Source organism: Coregonus clupeaformis, chromosome 15, assembly GCF_020615455.1.
Source record: "Coregonus clupeaformis isolate EN_2021a chromosome 15, ASM2061545v1, whole genome shotgun sequence".
Taxonomy (NCBI): domain Eukaryota; kingdom Metazoa; phylum Chordata; class Actinopteri; order Salmoniformes; family Salmonidae; genus Coregonus; species Coregonus clupeaformis.
Window position 1 is genome coordinate 19,033,144 of NC_059206.1, and position 25,923 is coordinate 19,059,066.

At 44.0% G+C, this 25,923-nt stretch overlaps 1 protein-coding gene across 4 annotated transcripts in view; it reads right to left on the reverse strand.

The window, feature by feature from the left end:
- tln2a (talin 2a) overlaps positions 1-25,923 on the reverse strand; it is a 117,321-nt gene that overhangs the window by 26,886 nt on the left and 64,512 nt on the right. For all 4 annotated transcript variants that reach the window (XM_045225040.1, XM_045225038.1, XM_045225039.1 and 1 more), the window contains exons 8-31: positions 25,098-25,225; positions 24,387-24,450; positions 23,817-23,921; positions 21,956-22,111; positions 20,316-20,417; positions 19,968-20,044; positions 18,777-18,957; positions 17,284-17,397; positions 16,647-16,755; positions 15,573-15,781; positions 14,507-14,605; positions 14,153-14,320; positions 13,291-13,425; positions 12,986-13,145; positions 10,340-10,506; positions 7,653-7,781; positions 5,852-5,965; positions 5,578-5,691; positions 4,904-5,038; positions 4,623-4,751; positions 4,393-4,495; positions 3,103-3,311; positions 1,876-1,995; positions 1,431-1,628 (exon numbers count right to left, since the gene is read on the reverse strand). In XM_045225040.1, coding sequence (XP_045080975.1) covers positions 1,431-1,628; positions 1,876-1,995; positions 3,103-3,311; positions 4,393-4,495; positions 4,623-4,751; positions 4,904-5,038; positions 5,578-5,691; positions 5,852-5,965; positions 7,653-7,781; positions 10,340-10,506; positions 12,986-13,145; positions 13,291-13,425; positions 14,153-14,320; positions 14,507-14,605; positions 15,573-15,781; positions 16,647-16,755; positions 17,284-17,397; positions 18,777-18,957; positions 19,968-20,044; positions 20,316-20,417; positions 21,956-22,111; positions 23,817-23,921; positions 24,387-24,450; positions 25,098-25,225 — 3,225 coding nt within the window. The remainder of the gene's footprint in view (positions 1-1,430; positions 1,629-1,875; positions 1,996-3,102; positions 3,312-4,392; positions 4,496-4,622; positions 4,752-4,903; positions 5,039-5,577; positions 5,692-5,851; positions 5,966-7,652; positions 7,782-10,339; positions 10,507-12,985; positions 13,146-13,290; positions 13,426-14,152; positions 14,321-14,506; positions 14,606-15,572; positions 15,782-16,646; positions 16,756-17,283; positions 17,398-18,776; positions 18,958-19,967; positions 20,045-20,315; positions 20,418-21,955; positions 22,112-23,816; positions 23,922-24,386; positions 24,451-25,097; positions 25,226-25,923) is intronic.

The window sequence follows — 25,923 nt, forward strand, 5'->3', positions numbered from 1 at the left end:
GGTCTGATTTGGTAATCGGTGTCATGCCACTAAGATTTACTCCTTCCTCATCAGCAAGGCAGCCCGGAAAAGACCTTCAACTGTCATCTTATTTAGACTAAATTTAACTGACCGCCACTCTGAGGCAATTAAATTAAATATTCTGTATCTATGAAGAAAGTTAATCAACAAATAGATTGACTGATGGTTGGCCAAGCTATGTCTTTTCACCCTCCATTTTCCATCATATCAGCTTGATCAATTGTACAGTACAGTAGGGCCTTATATCCAAAAGGATTACGTAAATAAATTACAGTCACACAAAAACTCCTGTGTGGTGCCTCAGTCGTGTTCAGTAGGCACGGAACAAAACATATATATTTCTCAGAAACTGAGTGGAACTGGGAGGTACTATATGAACTGAGTGGAACGGGGAGGTACTATATGAACTGAGTGGAACAGGGAGGTACTATATGAACTGAGTGGAACGGGGAGGTACTATATGAACTGAGTGGAACGGGGAGGTACTATATGAATTGTGTGCACCAGGGAGGTACTATATGAACTGAGTGGAACGGGGAGGTACTATATGAATTGTGTGCAACAGGGAGGTACTATATGAACTGAGTGGAACGAGGAGGTACTATATGAACTGAGTGGAACGGGGAGGTACTATATGAACTGAGTGGAATGGGGAGGTACTATATGAACTGAGTGGAACGGGGAGGTACTATATGAACTGAGTGGAATGGGGAGGTACTATATGAACTGAGTGGAACGGGGAGGTACTATATGAACTGAGTGGAACGGGGAGGTACTATATGAATTGTGTGCAACAGGGAGGTACTATATGAACTGAGTGGAACGAGGAGGTACTATATGAACTGAGTGGAACAGGGAGGTACTATATGAACTGAGTGGAACGGGGAGGTACTATATGAACTGAGTGGAACGGGGAGGTACTATATGAACTGAGTGGAACATGGAGGTACTATATGAACTGAGTGGAACAGGGAGGTACTATATGAACTGAGTGGAACAGGGAGGTACTATATGAACTGAGTGGAACAGGGAGGTACTATATGAACTGAGTGGAACGGGGAGGTACTATATGAACTGAGTGGAACGGGGAGGTACTATATGAACTGAGTGGAACGGGGAGGTACTATATGAACTGAGTGGAACGGGGAGGTACTATATGAACTGAGTGGAACAGGGAGGTACTATATGAACTAAGTGGAACAGGGAGGTACTATATGAACTGAGTGGAACAGGGAGGTACTATATGAACTGAGTGGAACAGGGAGGTACTATATGAACTGAGTGGAACAGGGAGGTACTATATGAACTTGTCAATAAGAAATGCTCATTTTGGTTTTCCATTGCTATTGTGTGCCCTAATGAACATTTTCCAGGTTCAGTACCACACAGACAGACCACTGTGACTGCACCTGGGTGTGCCCAGCCATCTCAATGCCGGCATCCAAGAACTCATCAAAGTCTTCGCTGAACTTCCCAGAAGCGTCTGCGAGCTGGGTGCTGGAACCACGGGAGGCGTGGACCACGTCTCCTGCTGATTGGTTCAGATCTGCTGCCGTCTGGTTCAGCTCGCTCTGGGCCTCCTGGAACGACTTGGTGGATGGAGGGAGCTACAGAGAGAGAGAAAGATAAGAGATAGAGAAAAACAGAGAGAGACAACAGAAAGACAGGCATAGCGAATCAGTGTTTAGGTTGTGGTGCAATAAATGTATGTTTGGTGTAAAAACATTAGATAAGTGTTAGACCTAGCAGCAGTTTTAAATCCATAAATGGGTGATTAACTCTGGGGTAATCAGTGGCTTTACGTGAATGTTTATTCAATAAACTCATCTTTACTTAAGGAAGTGTAGAACTCACCGTTTCTCCCAGCAGTTTCTTGCTGGCCTCTCCAATGTTCCTGAGGGCCATGTCCACATCTTTCTGACCAGGCAGGCAGTTGACACAGTTATTCAGAGAGTGGGACACAGCCTTGGCCACCTGAAACAGAGAGAACAGGTGTGTGTGAGCACGAGTGTACGTGTGTGCGCGCGCTTGCGTGTGTGTCAAGTGTGATCATTTGTGCGTGAACTGAGGTGTTTTCCACAGCAGTGACGTTGTTGAGCTGCAATCACAATCTTAAAATGCTAATGAGCCAAGAAGCATAGCGGAGTAATTGATGTTACTAATTTGCACTTCTGTTTCCAACAGAACATATGCCAACCAATATGTCTGTGTCCCTGTGGGGCCTAGCAGCAGAACATGAGTCGTGCTGCTGAAAGGATTACTGAATGCACAACTAGGACTACCTGAAAATATACAAATGGACACAATTGAAGCCTTTTATTTGGTCAGATTTGAAAGAGTTAATCATCCAAAGAGGAATTCAAGGACTCACACACAGTTGATTTAATTGGATTCCATTCATTGGATTCCATTCAAAACCAAAGCGATCTTAGACACCATGTAAAATGGGCCCTATTTCTCTCTCATTTGCAAAGGAACAGAACAAACACCACAATACTTTGTCCAGTCTGTCTCTTTATCTCCATCTATAGATGCATAATTTATTCATCTGGTGGGAAGGATATATGGGGAGGACTATGCATTAATATTTGATGTGTGCTTAAGGCTGTACATCTCCTTCTACAGCAGCAGGAGGAGGAATACCTCACTGTGTTTGAGAGGTGATCAATGTTATGTTCAGCTGGGCTGATAAAACGTAAACTATTATTTGTCTATGAAAAGTTAGTCATTTTATTATTCACAACCAGGTACTGTAGTGTGAGAAGTGATCTGTGGAAGCTCTCCAATAAAAAATAGTTGCCTCTCACTTGGCCTTCACTGTAACACAAGCCAAGACTTTCTGAATAAAAGTGGTGACATTAAAACACAAGTAGCCCTTTGGTTCTGTAACTAAAAAGGCACCAACCACAGTCCACTCCATTCAGACAGAGCACAATTATACAACAAGACTGAACAGATGGAAAATATGGACATTAGCAGAGCCATATACATACACATAGCAGAGCCTTTTATAGAGATATCCAGTAGCTTCATCCCTATATGGATGCTCTGCACGTTATTGTACTGAAGTCCCCCACTCACCTGGGCTAGCCTCTGCTGGCTCTCTGCGTCGCCGGGGGAGACCAGGGCCTGCTTGGCCTCGTGGATCAGCATGGCAGAGCCTTCCATAACATCACGGGCTGAATCCAACATGGCCGCCGCTGCCTGAGGGTTGGTGGTAGAGGCTGCCACACCCCTTGCTGCCTGGGCTAGAGTCTTCAGGGCCTGGGCTGTCTCTCTGGCTGCTACCCCTGGTGGCAAATATACAAATGGTGAGTAGGGTTAGGAATGTTACAAACAAAGCAGAGTTATTACGGAATAAGCATATGCTGCAAGTAGCTCTCTTCTGCCGCACGGCAAGTTCTCTCTTCTGCCGCACGGCAAGCGGTACCGATGCATCTGGAACCAACAGGACCCCGAACAGCTTCTACTCCCAAGCCATAAGACTACTAAATAATTAACCAAATAGCTACCCGGACTATCTGCAATGACCCTCTTTGCACTAAATCGTACTTTGTACCCCTGCACATCGACTCGGTACTGGTACCCCGTGTATATAGCCAAGTTATTGTTACTCATTGTGTATGTATTCCTTGTGTTCTTATTTTTTTCTATATCTTTCTCTCTGCATTGTTGGGAAGGCCCCGTAAGTAAGCATTTCACTGTTAGTCTACCCTGTTGTTTACGGAACATGTAACAAATAAAATTTGATTTGAATCTTAAAATGTAGCTTACGGTAATCATGTCTCAGATGTATCACACAGCAATTGAATGAAAAGGACTTCTTACATTCAGATGCGTCGAACATCCAAATACATTCAGAACATTGAATTAAGCCTTAATAAATGCATTTTATGACCTCCGATATCCATTGCCCTCTCATGTTGACAGTGTGCTATACCAGGCAGCGAGAGCCTCTGGTTTAGTTTAATAAGGTCTAAACTGCTGACTGCCTCAACAAGGGAATGGGACATTTCAGCTTCAACACAACACATTGGGGAGGAATCTAGTAAATTGAATCAGCTTGCATTACCCCATTCATCTAGACAAGCTTACTGATGGAATGTCACATCTATTGAAGCAGGGGAAGTTTTTTTTGCTTTAGTCTTTGTGCTAGTTTCCAGAGAGTAAAGGCTGAATCTAACTATCTCTACTGACCTTGAAGCTTCAAAATATGTTGAAGCTTTTAGTAACATTGTAGACAACAAAATCTGTAGTAAAAGTAAAATGTGAAATATACTATTATAGACAAATCCTGGTGGTGCTAATGACTGTGTTATTTAGCTGTATTGCTCTCATTAGATTGGGAGAACCAGGGCAGTAGTACAGTACCTGTGTAGTGTTCGTTGCCCTGTGCAGCACAGGTGAGCAGCTGAGCCATGGAGGATCCCACGGACTTGGAGGTGCTGCCCAGGTCCTGAGCACACTTCTCCAACTGCAGAGAGAACAGCACACAGTACATCAGACACCCAGACAAACAGACTCAGCAATGGATGAAAGAGTAATCACTAGAAGAAATGAAAGACGTTGATTAATTCAATGAATCATCAGATTTCCCTGACCGATTCTCCAGGTAGTGGTTTCAGCTGCCTGTCTATGGCAGCCATCTTGGCGTCTTGGAGCTCAGTCTTCAGAGTCTGGACGGCTGTGAGAGCTGAGTGGATCTCCATGGGGCCGCAGGCTTCGTGGGCCTAAAGAGCACAGGGAGAGAGCAGACCATTGAATTAGTAATTCTAGTCCATCAGAAGCTGGCTAGTCTTAACAGGGGATATGTACCATCACAAAGTGACAGAGGTGAGTGACAGGTATGACTTAAGTGGTGTGTGTGTGTGTGTGTGTGTACCTTCTGTGCTGCGGTTCTGAGCTCTGCCAGGCTGGTGGCCAAGTTCTTGGCACATTGACCCAGCTGCATAGCAGCGGCCTGGTCCATCACCGTGGGAACAGATGACTTCGCTGATGTCACCATCTTACTGCCAGGCTGTCATGGGAGAAACAGGAAGAGAAATGTCAAAATCATCCATTTACATTACATTTTAGTCATTTAGCAGACGCTCTTATCCAGAGCGACTTACAGTTAGTGATTACATTTTTATTAATTTTTTTATACTGGCCCCCCGTGGGAATCGAACCCACAACCCTGGCGTTGCAAACGCCATGCTCTATCAACTGAGCTATATCCTGCCGGCCATTCCCTCCCCTACCCTGCGACGCTGGGCCAATTGTGCGGAGGCTGGACAAGAGAAAGATCTCTAGTGGCACAGTTAGCACTGCGATGCAGTGCTTTAGACCACTGCGCCACTCCCTAGAAGATTAGGTTTTGTACCAGATAATATATGTCTTTATTTGAATCTATTATGACTACCAAACACAGCCCTGCCCATGTATTAGACATCATCATCAATAATATACATTTAGAAGCTTTCAAGCACACACACATATCAGCACTGTACAATATATTGAGATTCCTTCATTCTATGTGTAGTGAGATTAGGAGCCAGACAAGCACCGGGGGTGTACCTGTAGGAAGTTCTGGCTGGCGATGATGAGGGCTAGCTGGATACTGAGGTCTTCAGGCTGGACCTGGCTGCCCCTCACCCCCTGGACCAGCCGGGGAATGTGGTCTGCCACGGCCTAGAGAGCCGCACACATACGCAAACAGTCAACACACATACAGTACTGTATTCAACCACAGTTTCTATATAGCTGTAGTCAGTAGCACCATTATAGCTGTATAAATACAGTAGGCATAGAAATTGTTCAATGCAAGCATTAAGAGACATATTCCCAGCACCTTGCAGCTCTGCACCAGTTTCTGGTGAGCGGCGGTGTTCTTGTTGGAGGCTGCTGCATTCTGGGAGGCAGCGATGGTCTGGGTGGCTGCAGCTGCAGCTTGCTTGGCGGCATTCTGTTGGAATGTCACACACGTCAGGCATGTTCAGAATCTCTGCCTCGTCTAATCAAAACACACACACACACACAGGATTCCTCTCAAATGGTACCCTATTCCCTTTATAGTGCACCTATTTTGACCAGGGGGGCTAAAGGGAAAAGAGTGCCATTTGGGAGGCAGACAGTCTCCGTTTAGAGCCAGGGTTCCTCAGGTCAGAGATCAAATATTTGGTATGTCATCTTTAACGTCGGGCAGAAGGGTTCAAACAATTTCCTGATTTGGTATTTGGTATTTATTAGGATCCCCATTAGCGGTTGCTAAAGCATGTGGTCCACACAAAACATGAACAATACAGAACATTAATAGCCAAGAATAGCTCAAGGACAGAACTACATCAATTTTAAAAAGGCACACGTAGCCTACATATCAATACAAACACGCACAAACTATCTAGGTCAAATAGGGGAGAGGTGTTGTGCCGTGAGGTGATGCTTTATCATTTATTTTAAACCAGGTTTTCTGTTCATTTGAGCAGTATGAGATGGAATGCAGTTCTATGCAATAATGGCTCTATATAATACTGTACGCTTTCTTGAATTGGTTCTGGATTTGGGGACTGTGAAAAGACCCCTGGTGGCACGTCTGGTGGGGTAAGTGTGTGTGTCAGAGATGTGTGTAAGTTGAGACACCACTGTCCTCAAATGGTACTCCCGCCGGCTTTGGTCTTTGTCATGATAGCTAGCAACGTAGGTTACACTGTTACTCCTGCAGTTCCAGACAGGGCAGGTCGCAGGGAAGACTGAAAACAGCAACAAACAGCAGGGATCTATACAGCCACAAGCCCGGAACAATCCGCTGTCCCAGCCACAGCCTGCGTTCAAGCCCTCAAGAATACCCTGCTAGCTTGATAGGCAGCTAGCTAGCAGCTATGCCAAATAGCTCCTCAGAACCGGCCTTGGTCGGCAGGATCACTGGACAGAGAGTAGCAGTCCCAGCAACTGATGCCAACTGCGTCTCAGGATCCAAACTCAGGTAGCTAGATACTAATAAACGTTTTAATGCACTTTCAAAACACGAAACTTTCCAAAACAACAAACTGAGCTCTCCCTCATTCTGCGTTCAACAGTCATATGTAAAATGCTCCTTTTAGATTTCTGTGGATAGTAGCAAGACGATCTAAGCAAGTTACTGCATGGTCTCTACTTCCATATGAAGGAAAACCTACAATCACTTCTCAGAATGTAAACAGGAAGGGAAAGGAAGTTTCTAGATCAGTTGAATGTACAGAGCGTAAACTGTAGCACTCCAAACACACTCAATAATGTCCTGTACTGTATATCCAACTGTTCTTGCATGGTTTACATCAACAGAAGTTATGACACTGGATATTAATAGCTCTAGTAATGTAATCACCTCTACACATTTCAATATTGTGGCAGTTAACCTAAAGCCCCCAAAAATACAGCATATCAAATACTATTTCTAGACTTTCACTCAAAGCCTGATGTTTCCATGTGATTGACAATGTAGAGCAAGAGCTATGATGAGGAGAAGCAAGTGGATGTGCCTGCTTACTCAGCCCCAGAGCCATATACAGAGTTTTGAAAAGCCATTAACGGGACGCCATCTTGGCACCAAACTCGCCTAGCCACCCATAGGTATACTGTACATAAATGGCTCTGCCCAGCCCAATCCAACTGACCTCTAGCCTGTTAATGAGCTTCTTCTTGATGGCGTTCTGAGCTGCAGCGTTGGTGGCCACGCGTAACCCCTCAGCCGCCTCCCTCAGTCTCTGCTGCTGGTCCTCGTTTTCTGGGTATGCCGCTGCACCCTGTTTTTACACACACACACACACACACCCCCCCCCCGAGAGACACATACACAGACAGACATACAGACACAGAGAGACAAAGAAAGACACCTCATCCATCATTAAACTGGAACAGATGGAAATGCATCCAGGGCAATTGCTAGAGTCCAACTGTAATCATGTCCGTTTGTAATGACAGCAGCTCTTCTTTGTCTATCCATCAACATCTTGTTGATGAGGAAACGTCAAGATTCCTCTTCATTACCTCCTCCTCTGGCTCCAGCTCTCTTTATCCCTTTCTCTCTCTCTCTTTACCTCCCTCTTTCTCTCCTTCTCTTACTCTCCCTCTCTCCAGCTGTCTCTGATTGTATGTCACTGGGTTCAGTTCACACAAACCAATATCCCTAAGAGCCTCTCTGCGTCCTATTGTTATGTTGAGAGAATGGAGAGCAGCTAGAACCTAAGCCTCCATGCCATTTAGTTAATTAAGCAGCCAGGCGCTTCCCTCACCTGCTGCTGAATGTAACCATCTACAGTACAGCAGCCATCTTATATCTCACAACACACACACAGGCTGAAAACATACCACCCACGGCCCCAACGTGATGTTTATCATAAGCCCAGACTAATGTGTAGAGACATTACACTACTAATTCCTCAAGAGTAGGAGAGGAATAATGTGATTGACTGTTGAAGTGGAAAAGGAAAACTGTTTTTTCATAACAGTGTGTCATGTTAGCCAGCCCAGTACAGTCTATTATTGGGACTAGTCACTGCTTCCTGTACACCAGGTTAACTGTCACTTACCACTTATGTGTGAGCGGAAATTGTCACTGAAGGGAAAACCAATCGTATTCTAATAATAACAGGGATTGGAAATGAAACAGAGTAGTGTCTGAAATGAAACCACATGGCTTATGTCCAGATTTCTCAGCTTTGAGAGAAAGCCAAAGAAAGAGCTGCCCTCTCTTCTAACCCTACTGTGGACTCACCACTACTAACACAACCCTTTCTCTCCATGCCTCAGCAAAACCTTCTCTAACCTCAATCAATCAATTATATTATGCTTATATTAGTATCATATAATTGATTGATGTTTTGTTTTTTTGCATATCCCCCCTCAGAGAGTGGGGTCACAGCCAGGGATCAGCCATTGTTGACGTGACCCTGGAGCAATTAAGGTTAAGTGCCTTGCTCAAGGGAAGATCGACAGATTTTTCACCTTTTGGTTACTTGCCCAACGCAACTAGGGGTAGTGTTATAGCGCTAAATACAGTCCCCTTTCTGACAGTTACCAAGGAAACCATGGCTGGGCAAAGGTCTAATCCTCCATTGATAGTGATAAAGATAGCTGCTATAATGTGATTCATGTGGAATCAAAAGCATCTAACCAGCTGTAAGCTATGGCCCCATTTAGCATTCATGTTGGCAGGGACATTAATTATTGTCTGCAAGGCTGAGGAGCAGATGAAGAATCAAGTGGACTGCCTGAATAAAAGTAGACTGATATTTAACTTGACTTAACCAGGAAGCACCAAAATAGCACTGTGGAAAAAGCAACTAAGCCAACATGTTCTATTCTGCTCTGGTTTGAATGAATGTAATCAAATGCAATACAACCCCATTTGGATAACCATGTCATATCAAACATACACTGGCAGCTCTGCGAATTACAACCTGTAGTTTTTCACTGGAAAAGGCTATTTTTAGAGAAAGCACGACATAGCGACAAATAGCCAAATTCCTTCAGACCCCATTGTGATCCCTGTCCTCCTCCATTCAGTGAGAACTACTCAGTCTCTTGGTCTCTGGGTAGTGTTTAAATGTGAAGGCCACCATAGCTGGTCACAGCGGTACAATCAGTGGTACCCCAGATGTCACTGGGGGTTCATTAGTGATGAGGTCACTTCATGGGAACATGGTGATCTGAGGGACAACACGGGACATCCTGCTGCTGCCATACACGGCTCTGACTGAGACATTCTGGGATTCATAAACAGACGTCTCTCTCTAGGGACTCCAGCCGGGTCCTCTTTGCCCCAGCACATCCAGGAAGGCAACGAAAATGTCACTTTGTGTGTACAGGATGGGAAAAACTATTGACAGGACAGATCATCGGTTCTTGGAAGGAAGTTTGAGGAATTTCACTGCTCTAGTTGTGTAGAGGACGAATCAGTAAGATCCTACTTTAGTACAACCTACTTTACTAACCTTCCGTTTGGACAACTCCTTTACTACATACATAATGGAGTATCTATGAATTCCTAGGGGGAGTCAAACGCATTCCATGGAGGGCCTAGTGTCTGCAGGTTTTTGTTTTTTCCTTTCAATTAAGACCTAGACAACCAGGTGAGGGGAGTTCCTTACTAATTAGTGACCTTAATTCATCAATCAGTTTGACATGTGCTCTAACCCCTTTCTACAAAATAAATGAAAAGAGATCTCTGCACACTTGATCAGATGCAAGTTTCAGTGCTTAATGTTCTACGCTTTTAGTGAACAACGACCTTCATCAGACCGGTTCTGACAAAGGTTGTTGTTGACCGAAAGCTCAGCACAGTCAATAAGCCATTATGTACCTTAGCAGCCTCCACCATCCTGGCTGTGGCGTCTGCCAGTAGTTTAGCTGCAGCAAGTAGCTTCTTAGAGTTGTCAACATCCACCTCCACCTCAGCATCTGACCGCATGGCATTCACCAGGTCAGAGGTGGCCTGAGCCAGAACCCTGGCCTGACGAACCATCTCTCCTGAGAGGGGGAGACAGAGGAGAGACGGGGGAAAGAGGGGGATGGGGAGAAGTAAAGGGGGAGGCAGAAAGAGAAAGAGAGGGGGTGGAGATACTAACTTTAGGTGTCAGTTGTCAGAGCAGCTTACCGATCACTGCACCTGTACACAGCCCTTCTGTAATTAGCCCATCCAACTACCTCATCCCCATATTGTTATTTATTTTGCTAATTTGCACCCCAGTATCTCTATTTGCACATCATCTTTTGCACATCTATCATTCCAGTGTTAATACGAAATTATAACTATTTTGCACTATGGCCTATTTATTGCCTTACCTCCATAATTTACTACATTCGCACACACTGTATATATATTTTCTGTTGTATTTTGGACTTTATGTTTTGTTTACCCCATATGTGACTCTGTGTTGTTTTTATTGCACTGCTTTGCTTTATCTTGGCGAGGTCGCAGTTGTAAATGAGAACTTGTTCTCAACTGGCTTACCTGGTTAAATAAAGGTGAAATAAATAAAAAATGTGTGAGAGAGCGAGATGTGTGTGTGTGTGTGAGAGGGAGGGAGGTGTGTGTGTGTGTGTGAGGAGAGAGAGAGGCAGGTGTGTGTGTGTGAGAGAGAGAGTTGTACAACGTAAAACACCAAATAATGCATACAGAGCAGAATTAGGCCAATACCCGCTAATTGTCAAAATCCAGAAAAGAGCCGTTAAATTCTATAACAACTTAAAAGGAAACGATTCCCAAACCTTCCACAACAAAGCCATCACCTACAGAGAGATGAACTTGGAGAAGAGTCCCCTAAGTAAGCTGGTCTGTTCACAAACACAAACAGACCCCACAGAGCCCCAGGACAACAACAACAACAACAACACAATTAGACCCAACCAAATCATGAGAAAACAAAAAGAGAATTACTTGACACATTGGAAAGAACAAAAAAACTGAGCAAATTAGAATGCTATTTGGCCCTAAACAGAGAGTACACAGTGGCAGAATACCTGACCACTGTGACTGACCAAAACTTAAGGAAAGCTTTGACTATGTACAGACTCAGTGAGCATAGCCTTGCTATTGAGAAAGGCCGCCGTAGGCAGACCTGGCTCTCAAGAGAAGACAGGCTATGTGCACACTGCCCACAAAATGAGATGGAAACTGAGCTGCACTTCCTAACCTCCTGCCAAATGTATGACCATATTAGAGACACATATTTCTCTCAGATTACAGCGATCCACAAAGAATTCGAAAACAAACCCAATTTTGATTAACTCCCTTATCTACTGGGTGAAAAACCACAGTGTGCCTTCACAGCTGCAAGATTTGTGACCTGTTTCCACAAGAAAAGGGCAACCAGTGAAGAACAAACACAATTGTAAATACAACCCATATTTATGTTTATTTATTTTCCCATTTGTACTTTAACTATTTGCAAATTGTTACAACACACACTATATATATATACACATAATATGACATTTGAAATGTCTATTCTTTTGAGTGTAATGTTTACTGTTAATATTTATTGTTTATTTCACTTTTGTTTACCATCTACTTCACTTTCTTTGGCAATGTTAACATACGTTTCCCATGCCAATAAAGCCCCTTAAATTGAAATTGAATTTGAATTGAGAGAGAGAGAGTGAGAGAGATTCTGTGTGTGTGATAGAGGGAGGTGTGTGAGTGTGAGAGAGAGAGAGACGGAGGTGTGTGTGTGTGAGACAGAGGGTGTGTGTGTGTGTGTGTGAGTGAGTGAATGAGAGAGAGACAGAGGGTGTGAGAGAGAGAGAGAGAGAGAGAGAGAGAGAGAGACAGAGGGTGTGAGAGAGAGAGAGAGAGAGACAGAGACAGAGAGAGAGAGAGAGAGAGAGAGAGAGAGAGGAGAGAGAGAGAGAGAGAGAGAGAGAGAGAGAGAGAGAGAGAGAGAGAGAGAGAGAGAGAGAGAGAGAGAGAGAGAGAGCGACAGACAGACAGCTAAAGACATACCGAGAGAGAGAGACCGAGAGAGAGACAGCGAGAGAGAGAGAGACACAGACAAAGTTAGGCTATGACTAAATCCTGCTAGTCCAAGGAGAAGAGAGATGGGTTCTCTATTAAAGAACACATGGCTTTAGACTACAGGCATCTGGCTGCCAGCATCGAGAACTCAAGCGAATCTGCCAACACTCTCCTGGGAGAGAGAATGAGTATTTTTCCAATCCATTTTTATTCTCAACTGAGGTTTATGTCAGGTGTGACATGAACCCACATATTTGCTGTTCTGTGAAAGCCAGCATTCTTCAACTGGTTGGCTACACTACAGTACAGTACAGAATGAGGTTCCTTAGAGTAGCTGGCAGAGATTTAACTTGCTATACAACAAGAGGCTCTAAATCTAAATATTAACAAACATCATTCATCAATTTAAACAATTAAATCAAGCTTTATAGGCATTTAATTTCACAGTTCTATTTAGCTACTTCATCACTACCACTACTAGGGAATACCCACCTGCGTCTCCCATGGAGCTGAAGATGCTCTCTGTGACGGTCATGATGGTGTCGGTGGCCTGGTCGTAGCGTCCAATGGGCTCGCCGTGGGAGTCGTACTGGCGTACGTGGTCCAGCAGGTCCCCCAGGGCCTGACCGACCACACTGGCTGCAGCACTCACCTGCAGGGTGGGTCTCAATTCAGTTTCAATTCAACTTTCAGTCAATTCAGGAAGTACACTGACAATCCCATTCCAATGTTCCTCAATGCCTCTATATGAGAAAATTGTACTGAATTGAAATGGAGTTGACTCCAACTCTGCACACCTGCTTCAGCAGCTCCCCGTCGACTGTGGAAGACAGACAGGCCTGGACACAGCCCTCCACTGAGCGGTCCACCAGCTTCCCTGCCTCAATCAGCTGCCCCTGGCACACTGGGGAGCTGATGGTGGGACTCACCACCTGGAGGGACAGATGGAGAAAATGAGTGTATGAGAGAGATAGAGGGATATAGAGAGTTAGAGAAGTAGAGGAAGAGCGAGATCAGCTGCTCCTGGCACACCAGAGCACTGATGGTGAGAGTCACCACCTGGAGAGGAGGGGTTGATGGAGAAAAATGAGTGAATGTGTTAAAAGAGCGACAAGGAGGAAAAGAGCGAGTACATGGGGGAGAGATGAGTGAGAGATAACGAGTGGGAGAAAGATAAAAGAAAGACAGGATGAAGAAAGAGAGAAAGAAAGAAAAGACAAAGCTAGCACAAGGCTCTGTTTGCACCCTGCAATGCAGAGAGAGGAAATATAAAGAGAGAGAGGAGTGCTTATGGGTAATGGGTTAATGCAGTTATGGGTTGAGGCAGGAGTACGGGCATGCTAACTAAGGAGAAGCAAGTACTGTGCACAGTAGGGGATCAATTAAGGCAGCAAATATTTCCAGGGCATGAAACACTGTCCAATCACAATGAAGTAAACAAATAATACAAGGTTCAAAACTCTTCTGTTGAACATCTATGTGAATATTATTGAAGTAAGTGTTTTCACTTCACCTTACCTGGGGCTATTGAAGTGGAAGAATCAAAACTACATGTTATTGAATTTCCACTGTAGCACTACCACAAAACTTTAACCTTCTAACATCATTCTTATCATGATGAAATGTCAGTGAGTGTGTGAAAGGTCTACAGTGTTGTACCTTGGCACAGGCGACCAGCTGGGAGGTGGAGAGGGCACACTGTGTGGCAGCAGCGATGACTCTGTTCTGTAGGACCGTGTCGTCTGCCACCTGCGCCACATTCTTAGCCTTCAGCACCATCATGGCTGCCGCGTTGGCCACCGCCTTGGCCAGGTTCATCAGCACCTCCTGAAATCACAATCACCACTATTCATGTCCATCCCTCTTAATAAGCAAAGGTCACGCTTGAAATTCAGATGGGGTGTGAAAATGTGATTTTCAGCAACTGCAGAATAATCACTCTAAATGTACGGAGTTTGAATCACATGTGAAACATGTTGTAATGAGAATAAATGAGAATAAACAGACTCTTACCTGGAACCTCTCATCTGTCTCGTTCTCTCCTATCTGACGCAGCAGGTCCCCACTGGCCTGGCCTATACTGCCTGCTGCAGTCAGCACTGTCTGACGGGGCTGAGGGAACAGGAAGACAGAGTACAGCTATGGCACAAAGGTTATCCCACCTGGGGTCTAGGTGGACAACTAAATTACAGTTGGCACAGCATCTACTCTTAACCCCAGATAGTCCACACACCAGACTACCTTAGATGATCTACTGTATTTCTGAATCAGCATCAGTGCATTTCCAAATTGTCAAGACAGAATCTCCCCAAAAAATTATAATCCCAACTGGCCTTGAAGAGAACATTGTGAGCATAAATAACTGGGCCTTCAGGTGCCGGTCTATGTGAAATCCATTATTCAACATGGCAGTGATGAATCATTCACAACAGAATTATCCTCACCAGGCTTTTTTTTTGTTCAACATGAGCAAAACACACAGTAGCAAAGGAAGGCTAAATAGTTAAAATGGCCATCTTTTGTTATGGTTCTGCCTGGCTGTCTGTCTCTGGCCACCTGTCTCTGTTCTGACATGAGGGCAGGAATACAATAGACAGCCAACACATGATATACACACACACACACACACTCTCTAAAAAAGGGAAATATTAATCAAATTAAGCCTTGTAACTGGGAGGAGTGCCACCATATGAATACAGTAGGAGCTCAGTTTGTATTATTGAGGCCAGTGGTGCATTAGCGCTAAGTACAGTATAAACACTTCCAATCAATCAGAGGCCAAACCTAATGCACTCTACAGCTTTCTGTTACCCTCTCTTTATAGGCAATTAAACTGTGAAAAGGTAAACTATGTGATGTTTGTTCTGTTAAAGAGAAAATAAAATGCCTTATATCAGGGACAATGGAACTTAATGAGAGGTCCAAGTAAGTCTATAACATTGAAGCAGTAGGCCAATCTGCAGGCTTGTGTTTCAAGTGTGCTAGCTTTGCACTAGGCTGGAACAAAGCCCGGAAACACTCTAGGCTCTCCTGGAACAGAGTTTAGGCAAGTTATCTGCCTCCGCCAGCCCTGTCTCACCTCTCCAGAGGCAGGCTCCACAGCCTTGAGCAGGTCAGAGACGGCCCCAGCCAGGTTCCGAGCGGCACCCATCAGGTCATTGCTCCCGCCCGTGTCGTCCTCTATAAGGGCAGCCAGTAGCTTCACACCCCTAGACATCTCCGTCAGGTTAGAGGAGATGGTGGTGATTGCACAGCCCACTGCAGTGTAGTCTGTGTCCGTCGGGTCGCCTTTAAGAGGGAGGGAGGAAGGAGGGGAGGGGAAGAGAGAGAGAAAGGGAATAGAGAGTATAGTAAGTGAAAGGGAAGGAGAGAGTGGGGATGGAAAGAGGCAGAGAGCATAGAGAAGGAGAATTAAAACGAGAGACCGAGCTAGAGAGATAAAGAGAGCCCAGTTAACCATCTCAAGCCCTTCTGGCCTGTCCTCTGGGTACCTTACAGGGTGCAGTGCAGTGCGCCCAGTATGTGTCACAACAAACATTTAGCCACGTTACACTCAGATAGCCAGTCAATTCAGCATGTCACATTAGATAATTCTGTTTAGACATGAGACTGCTGGTGGAAATGACCAGAGGTTTAGATAAAAGGGGAAAAGGGTCAGGGTCCGTATAAAGCATCTCAGAGCGCTGATCCAGGATCAGGACCCCCGGTCCATGTCATCTTATTCAATATACGATGGTCTAAAAGGCCAAACTGATCCTTTATCAGCACTCTTCTCTGATCGCTAGTGGACGCAGGGAAGTCCCCTTTTATTGAAACAGATGGTTGAAGCACGGATTGTCCCTTGGCTGGGTTCAGCATGGCACCAAACCAATGATATGAAGAATACTGCCAGCTCGCTTGGCGCACTAGTACACATCACAATGGGGAACAGTTCACCATTACTGTAGATTTACACTTGATGAAAACCAGATCCTTAACTTGAAAAATGTAAAGTGTGAATAATTTCAAACCACAAGACATAAAAATTAAGAAAAAAACTGCTTGTAAAAATCTAAGCTCAAAACCTTTTAACTGTCACTTCAACAGCACTGGAATATTTAGCTCTTCCATTGAACAGTATGTCATTTTCCTGAGTCATCCCAAAGCCACGTACCAGCGGTGAGGTTGACCACAGAGGCCGTTCCTGCAGTGATGGCGTCCACCTGGGAGTGGATTTCATGTTTGGACTCATCCACCTTGTTCTGGATCCACACCTTGGACGCCTGGAGGAGAGATGGTACTGGTTTATTATAATTATTACATGAAGGTCGTACTTGGCAGCTAAAAGCTGAATTGCAGTACACAGCACATACAAGTAAATAAGAACAATTAAAACATCCGAAAGTCAGGATGGGAGCTGAAGGATGGATGATGATCTAGGAGCTGAAGCAGGGAGAACAGCATTGAGGGCAGAATACTAAGGTGAGCACTAAGGTAAGCATAGACGTAGTTATATTTCTTTTAAGTAGTGTTATGTACATACATTAAACATACCATTAATCATAAACATCACAAACGTCTGAAAATTACAATATAAAATGTAATGATTTGTATATGAAGCTTTAAGAGTATTAACACCTTAATCAGACGTTAATAGGGCATGAAATTGTCTGAGTGCTGTGTGTGCTTGTCCGTGTGTGACGGTCAGTATGCTGTATGTCCCCCTCACCATGTCCTGTCCCAGTGGAGACAAGTGTGTGTGTGTGTGTGTGTGTGTGTGTGTGTGTGTGTGTGTGTCTGTGTGTCCACACCATGTCCTGTCCCAGAGGAGGCAGGTTGTCCACCTCTCCCAGATCAGCCTGCGCCTGCTGTACTGCCTGCATACTGGTGTTGATGGTCCCCATCAGGGCCTGCTGTGCCGAGCTCTGGAGAGACAGAATAAACACACAGACACATGATCAATATCTACTAAACACGTATAGAGAGATAATATATATATATACACACAGTACCAGTCAAACGTTTGGACACACCTACTCATTCAAGGGTTTTTCTTTATTTTTACTATTTTCTACATTGTAGAATAATAGTGAAGACATTAAAACTATGAAAAAACACATATGCAATCATGTAGTAACCAAAAAAGTGTTAAACAAATCAAAATATATTTGAGATTTTTCAAATAGCCACCCTTTGCCTTGATGACAGCTTCGCACACTCTTGGCATTTTCTCAACCAGCTTCACCTGGAATGCTTTTTCAACAGTCTTGAAAAGCCGCCAACAAGTGCTCAGCATATGTGGGAACTCCTTCAAGACTGTTGGAAAAGCATTCCAGGTGAAGCTGGTTGAGAGAATGCCAAGAGTGTGCAAAGCTGTCATCAAGGCAAAGGGTGGCTACTTTGAAGAATCTAAATATAAAATATATTTTGATTTGTTTAACACTTTTTTGGTTACTACATGATTCCATATGTGTTATTTCATAGTTTTGATGTCTTCACTATTATTCTACAATGTAGAAAATAGTAAAAATAAAGAAAAACCCTGGAATGAGTAGGTGTGTCCAAACTGTTGACTGGTACTGTAGTTGTAACGAATGCACTTCCTGAATAAAATTGATTGAACACTTTTTTTTAGTTTTTACATATAGCCTACAGTAACATACACTACTGAAAATGCTATTGTGTCGTGTGTGTGTGAGTGAGTGAGTGAGTGAGACAGAGAGCGAGAGACAGAGCGAGAGACAGAGCGAGAGACAGATCGAGAGACAGATCGAGAGACAGATCGAGAGACAGATCGAGAGACAGATCGAGAGACAGATCGAGAGACAGATCGAGAGACAGAGCGAGAGACAGATCGAGAGACAGAGCGAGAGACAGAGAGAGCGACAGAGAGAGCGACAGACAGAGCGAGAGACAGAGAGAGCGACAGACAGAGCGAGAGACAGAGAGAGCGACAGACAGAGCGAGAGACAGAGAGAGCGACAGAGCGAGAGACAGAGCGACAGAGCGAGAGACAGAGCGACAGAGCGAGAGACAGAGCGACAGAGCGAGAGACAGAGCGACAGAGCGAGACAGAGCGACAGAGCGAGAGACAGACAGAGCGAGAGACAGACAGAGCGACAGACAGACAGAGCGACAGACAGACAGAGCGACAGACAGACAGAGCGACAGAGAGAGAGAGCGAGCGAGCGAGAAAGAGAGAAAGAGAGGTGGAGAGAGAAACAGAGAGAAATACAGAATGAAGAGGGGAGAAATAGAAAGTGTGTGTGTGTGAGAACATGTAACATTGCATTCCTGCTCTCACCAGTGGTGGCATGTGTCCTCGGTGCATCTGTCCCATGGTGACCTGTTGCTGTGCAGAAGGCATGGTGCCCATGCTGAGAGACTCGGTCCCTATAGAGCCAGACCTGATCACCCCTGGTAGAGCCACAGAGCCATGCTCCACACGACCCACACGGTTAAACTGCTGCTGCAGTATCGTCGACCTGGAGATAAACGGACACAATAAATTCAACATTAATCAACTACGTATGATTTTATAAAAAACGCATCTGTGATACTTACTCAATATTTATCACATAATTATCTCATAGCAGAGAGAGCTTCTCCTTTCCCATCCACAGGTGGCCCAACTATCGAAGGATTGTTTGCCAGACTCCGAGTGTGTGAGAGAGTGCATGTGTGTGTGCGCATGTGGTGCTAACAGGAACCCCGGCCGACATCAAACCCTCATTGTGTTCTTCCAGGAACAAGACTCTTTTGTTATTCTTCAGATGAAGCCTTCCAGGTTTGGTTTCCTGTGAGTTTGCAGTATTAATGCTTGTGTTTTGCCTTAGGCCCTCTATGCTACCCTCCACTCTGACTGGCCCAGATAGGGGAACAACACAAGGGCTGCATCCCAAATGGCACCCTATTCCCTAATTAGTGTGCTACTTTTGATCAGGGCACATAGGGCTCTGGTCAAAAGTAGTGCACTGAATATGGAGCCATTTGGGAAACAACCAAGGCCAATATTCCCTCAGTACAGGAAAGGAAACATCAATTGAGACTAGACAGGAAAACAGCTTACGTTATTTAACGACAGCTCTATGTAGATAAAGGGACTAATACACGTGTAATTAGGGATGTCCAGATAAAAATGTTGTTTATCCGGACGGAGAGAACAGAGAAAAAGAGAAAGGATTAACTTCCTCTGTTGGAGTTTCTCTAAGGGACAATACTATCCACTGAGGGGAAGTGTTCATGTGGACAGTAAGATGTATTTATGAGATATATACATTGTAGCTGGAACATAAAATGGGACTGATGCCATGTTGGCTTCATTAGCCACCAAATGGAAGAAAACAGACAAAAACAGGAGAGACTGCCTGGACTTCTCCAATAATAAACACTCAAATGTTTTCTGTTGCATGACCTAATGAACACAACCCTGGTCTGTAGGAGACTGCTATTGTATGTTACTGAGTTTATAGGATTTATATAACAGTTCACATACTTCTTTGGGGAGACCGATTCTTCCAGCATGGTGGATTCTTCATCTCCTTCTAAACCAAAACGGTCTTTACTTTGCTTCTACAGAGACAGAGAGAAAGAGAGAAATTCACAAAGTGACATTTAGATCAAAGTTGACAATGAATGGCTATTCTATCTCTAAAAGCCAACATACATCTATGTGTACACATATTGTGATTGCCAGATAAGTTTAGACATAACTATTTGGACATGCATGGGAGCATTGATGTTTTCTAGAAGCAGTGTTCCTCACTTTAATAAGTCACTGGTTGTAATCCGGCTTGAAGGAACAATAATCAAGCTACGATGGGAAAGGGTTTTCCACACTCACCTTTTTGAGGATGATGTCGATGTATCCAGCAATGAGCTGAGAGATTTGTTCTCCCTCAGTGGTCTGGACTGAGTAGTAACTCTCCTGGTACTCCCCAAAATCCTACAGCAGACAGGCAAACACAGAGAGCTTCATACTACATGTACATGCTGCATTTCATACTGGACAGTTGTCTGGACTGAGTAGTAACTCTCCTGGTCCTCCCCAAAATCCTAATATAGCATTTTATATTGGACTAATACAAAAGCCTACAACAGACAAACAGAGCCTTATACCAAATCCTGCACATTCCTACCAGAGGGTAACACACAGTGCTTCATACCAAATCCTACAACAGTCAAACACAGGCCAGCAACGTCAAATGCTGCATTTCATACTGGACTAATACACACAGAGGCCTCATGACAAATGCTCCAGCTAATACCAAACTGTACACAGCATTTCTTAGTGGAATAATATTAACAGCAAGATCCCAACCACTGCAGTGGCTCTTGCTTGTCATTTGTTTATATAGAGGACTTGGCTCAGTGTGTGGGGATTAATGTGAACGTATGGAATAAGTTAGTTATAACAGACGGCAGACATTGTGCTGCTGGAGCCTAGACGTCAAACTGCTAGCAGGCTGTAGCAACAGTCAGCTTAAACCAATTACAGTTAGAGCCGCATAAGGCACAATTTGTATGGAAGAAACTGTATGGCGAAAGAAGAAAATCACTTTGGATGCTAAATATCAGGAGACATTTCATAGAGTATCCTGCTATATTTTTTAGTCATATTTCTGGACGTCATCTTTTAGAATATGAAACTGATCTGACCCTGCCAGCAGGTGTTTGAAAATGGATGAAAGCATCCCAACAAAGGAATATGCATGATTGGTTGAATAAAATTGTATGAATATATTTCAAAGCATTCACCAAAAGGCACAGCTTAACTTCAATAGCTTCCTCAGTATCAATGCACAGAGGCTGCATAGCAAATGGCACCCTATTCTATCTGGTCAAAAGTAGTGCACTTTAAAGGGAATATAGTGCCATTTGGGACACAGTCACAGAGGGAACATTCCTCAACTGTATCAACATAGAGAGGATGTCTACAAAAAGAGATATTCTAGATTAAGTATTTCTTTACTCACTGACTCTTAGTAAAGTCACAAAGGGCAGTCATTGGCAGGCAAGACAAAGGGGGTTTGTTCAATAAATTAAGTTGAACAATTGAATGAATGAAGAGAAGAGTCTTTATACTAATTGTTTATGAGAAGAGAAACATTCAGATATACATTTTCTTTACTCAGAGCCTATCTAAGTGTAATCTACCTAAGAATAGAGCACAAAGGATATACATGATAGAGGGCAGATAATGATTGGTGTTTGCGTATAAAATATACAAGAGGTCACTGTGGACAGTTTATTAACAAGCAGATTGGCCCATTGACGCAAAAAGGAAGTCTGTTTGAAAAGTTGAAATATAAGGATATAAATGGATTGTTTTTCTCAAAGCTGAGTGTACTGTATACAGGTACGGCACACTATAGTCCTGTCAGTCTTGTAGTGGACTACAGGAAGTAGAGGCGGCAGCACTGAGGAAGGGGGTCTTACCAGACACACAGACACGAACACACACACACACACTGCGGGTCTCACCAGGGTGAAGCTCTTGGGCGAGGCGGCCCATCTCTTCACGGTGGTGAGGGGCCACTCCTGCACCACGTCCTTCGTCTTCTCCTCCACCCTCATCACGGACTCTTTGGTTATCCCCAACAGCCTGGGGACCAGCTTATTCTTACTCTTCATCTTCTCCTATAAACAGCCATGAGAGAACAATGGGAAATATTAAGCAACAAAACCTTATTGGGGAACGATGGGAGAATAAGCAACAACTACCATTCATTAGAGAACAGTGCAAAATACACAACTCATTCATACTATTCATCTTCTAATACAAGTACAAACAGTCAATGGAAAACAATGGAAAATAAAAAGCAACAAAGCTTCATTTGAGAACAGAGCGAAATAAGCAACCAAAAGCTACTTAAACTTCGTATTCACATGAACGGTTAAGATAGTCCTTAATATGTCTAATCCATCAAGCATCATGGACTGCCTTACGCTCACACTTTCCTAAAATAGAAATAGCGTCCTTCTCTCTCTCTATCTCATGTGGCTTTTCTGACTGATCAGAGGGAGAGAGGGAGAGTTGATTGGGAGTGACACAGGGACAGAGGTGAGGAGTGTTTAAGAGTTGCTCTACGCCGCCTTGCTGGCGGAGTGGGTCTCTATGGGCTCTGGAGGGGTGAGCGCCAGGGGGCTGGGGGGACCAGGGGAACTGGAGGGATGAGGGCCGGGGGCACCAGGGGAACTGGAGGGGGTGAGGGCCAGGGGAACTGGAGGGGGTGAGGGCCAGGGGAACTGGAGGGGGTGAGGGCCAGGGGAACTGGGGAACTGGAGGGGTGACGACCAGGGGGACCAGGGGAACTGGAGGGGTGACGACAAGGGGGGCGGGGGGACCAGGCGAACTGGAGGGGTGACGACCAGGGGGACCAGGATAGGCCCCTCTTATCTCCCTATGGGGGCTGCAGCCAAAAGGACAGACCCTGCCTGGCAGAGGAGCAGCCAGAAGCCACTAGTTAACTCTCCAGGTGGGCACTCTCTCCCTGCTCACAGGGAAATAATCATTACGCCATACTCCAGTGCATAGGCTGCAGGCACACAGTTGGTCACTTTCCAGGAACACACTGAACCTCACAGCGGAGGTGATGGGGGGAGTAAGTGTGTGTTCACTGCTTTACTACAGTTCTATCACCTCAACCAGAGCCGTTTTAATCCATCAACTATGACTTTTGTCTTTATATTACCCTCTCATAAATCTCTGTGTGATGTGTTTGAATCAAAAAGTTGATTGTTCTTCACTTCTACGTATTGCTTGAACTTCTACTTGAACGTCTATATCCTGATATGAAGCATTTGTATGAAACGTGTCTAACACTTATGTTTAGCTCACATCTACATAAGATTAATGGGTGTGCCAGAAACTATGAAATGTGCAATATTTCCTCAGTCTAATTCATTCAAATCATTAGCACACTGCCCTGTGTTGCTCTGCCATATCTTAACTAGGAAGGTGTGACTCCATCTTTTTGATCTGGAGTCTGAATAATGATGTCAGAGAGTTTTTCTAGCCTGGTCCTAGATCTTATTTGTACTGCACTAGCCAACTCCTATGGTCGTTGCTGGCAAGACAGCACAAATAGATCTGGGACCAGGCTAGAAAATGTGTACTTTGGTAGAAGCCAGATGAGCATATTTCAGTCATCTGGTTGGTCTTAAACCTAATGCTCAGGTGGGATTGGATTTTGTTCACTCCAAAGAGAAGACATTCCTCTGATATCAAAGAGGCCAACTGGAGGCCTTGGTGTTGCAAGAACATGAAAAGCTGCTGTTATTCAGCTGTAAACCACTCGTTTCCACACCTGCTAGTGCTACAGACATGCACACAAGTTCTTACCTTCACCAGGAAGAAAGACACTCCGTACGTCCTCAGGGACCTGGCTAGTTTCACGTACTTTACTTTAGCTTCTATCTCTGTCATCTCATCACAGTTCTTGTGGTCCTGTGAGTTTGAAAATAGAATAGAATATATTAAAGCAGTAAGGCATGAGGGGGTGTGGTATATGGCCAACATACCACGGCTAAGGGCTGTTCTTACGCATGACGCAACGCGGAGTGCCTGGATACAGCCCTTAGCCGTGGTATATTGGCCATATACCACAAAGCTCAGAGGTGCCTTATTGCCATTATAAACTGGTTATAAACATAATTAGAACAGTCAAAATAAATGTTTTGTCATACCCGTGGTATACGGTCTCATATACCATGGCTTTCAGCCAATCAACATTCGGGGCTCGAACCACTCAGTTTATCATTTTATTTAGACTATCAGCAGTTGTATGGGACTAAGAAGTTTTAACAGAATAGGAACCCAAAGTTCAAATAATTAATTCAGGAACAAGCTAATTAATTGAAGATAAAATGGCAATATCTACTTATATAAGATTCATAAACAAACTGGACCAACCTGAAAGATTTTCTTTTCATTCCCTCGCTGCTTGATATATTCTTTAGGTAGAAACTCCTTGAGGCTAAAATAAATTAAAAGGTAGGTACAGGTTGAGAGTTCATACATAAAACCATGAAAAGTCTGCTGGCTTAAAACAACAACAAAACCCAATTTCATGTGGTGGGGATTTGTAATATGAAAACAAATAACACATTTATATCAGTACCCTGAACTAACACATTCCTATCAGTACCCTGAACTAACACATTCCTATCAGTACCCTGAAATAACACATTTCTATCAGTACCCTGAAATAACACATTTCTATCAGTACCCTGAAATAACACATTTCTATCAGTACCCTGAAATAACACATTCCTCTCAGTACCCTGAAATAACACATTTCTATCAGTACCCTGAAATAACACATTCCTCTCAGTACCCTGAAATAACACATTCCTCTCAGTACCCTGAAATGACACATTCCTCTCAGTACCCTGAAATAACACATTCCTATCAGTACCCTGAAATAATACATTCCTCTCAGTACCCTGAAATAGTACATTTCTATCAGTACCCTGAAATAATTCATTCCTTCCAGCTATATGTCTTAATTGTATTGAATAGCATCGCCTTCATGATAAAAATCATAATCGCCCTGTTCATCATCACCATCATTCTTCTCCTTATGTAAAGTTAAAGTAGTCTTCAGAAGGAAGTGATGCTTACTCCAGGAATCCAGGCTTGTGTTTGTGTTCTATGTGCGGTCCAAACTGGATCTGAGCCTGAATCCCTGCAAACTCACAAGCCTTGTCGAAGGACACAGGGTGAGAACCATTCAGGATGTCATCTCGTGCCTGGGAGACAGATAAATGCACACATGTTCAATATAATCACCATCATAAGAGACGCCACTCAAAGTTCTCCAAGGATGTTTCAATTCTTGAATGGTAAGAGATGAAAATGAAACCCAATATATCACCAGTAATATGGAGTGTCTGATTCCATTTTCTTTACATTCTTGAATGGGAAACACAATTCACATCCTGAAATGATGGAATTGACCCCTCCATGGTGACCCATCAAAACAAAAGACGTCTCTAACACTAGTACCTCTAATGACCTCATCTGAACCCTGATCCCTTTATGGATGTTGTACAGTCCATCAGCCTGATAGAGACTAATCTCATACAGAGACTATGAGCACAGAACAGAGAGCCTGCGGAGTCTCATTTACCTGCTAATTGAACCATATCCTTTATCTGGCTGAACCATCTCTCACAGCTATTTACACACTACAACAACAGGTAATTACACACAGACAGCATAACATGACTAGCAATGGAAGTGGTGCTTTAGTCCTTTTGAGGAAGAGCAGAGGTCAGAGGAGAGGTGTGTGTTAAAGACCAGGCAGGACCCCTAGGACCATATGTCACAAAGAAGAGGACACTGTCAGCAGACAAGGGAATTGGGTCACAGTCACACCATGACTTGACAATGACACAAATTCAATATGCCAGCTGCACACATCAAAATACAATACATCGCAAATGCA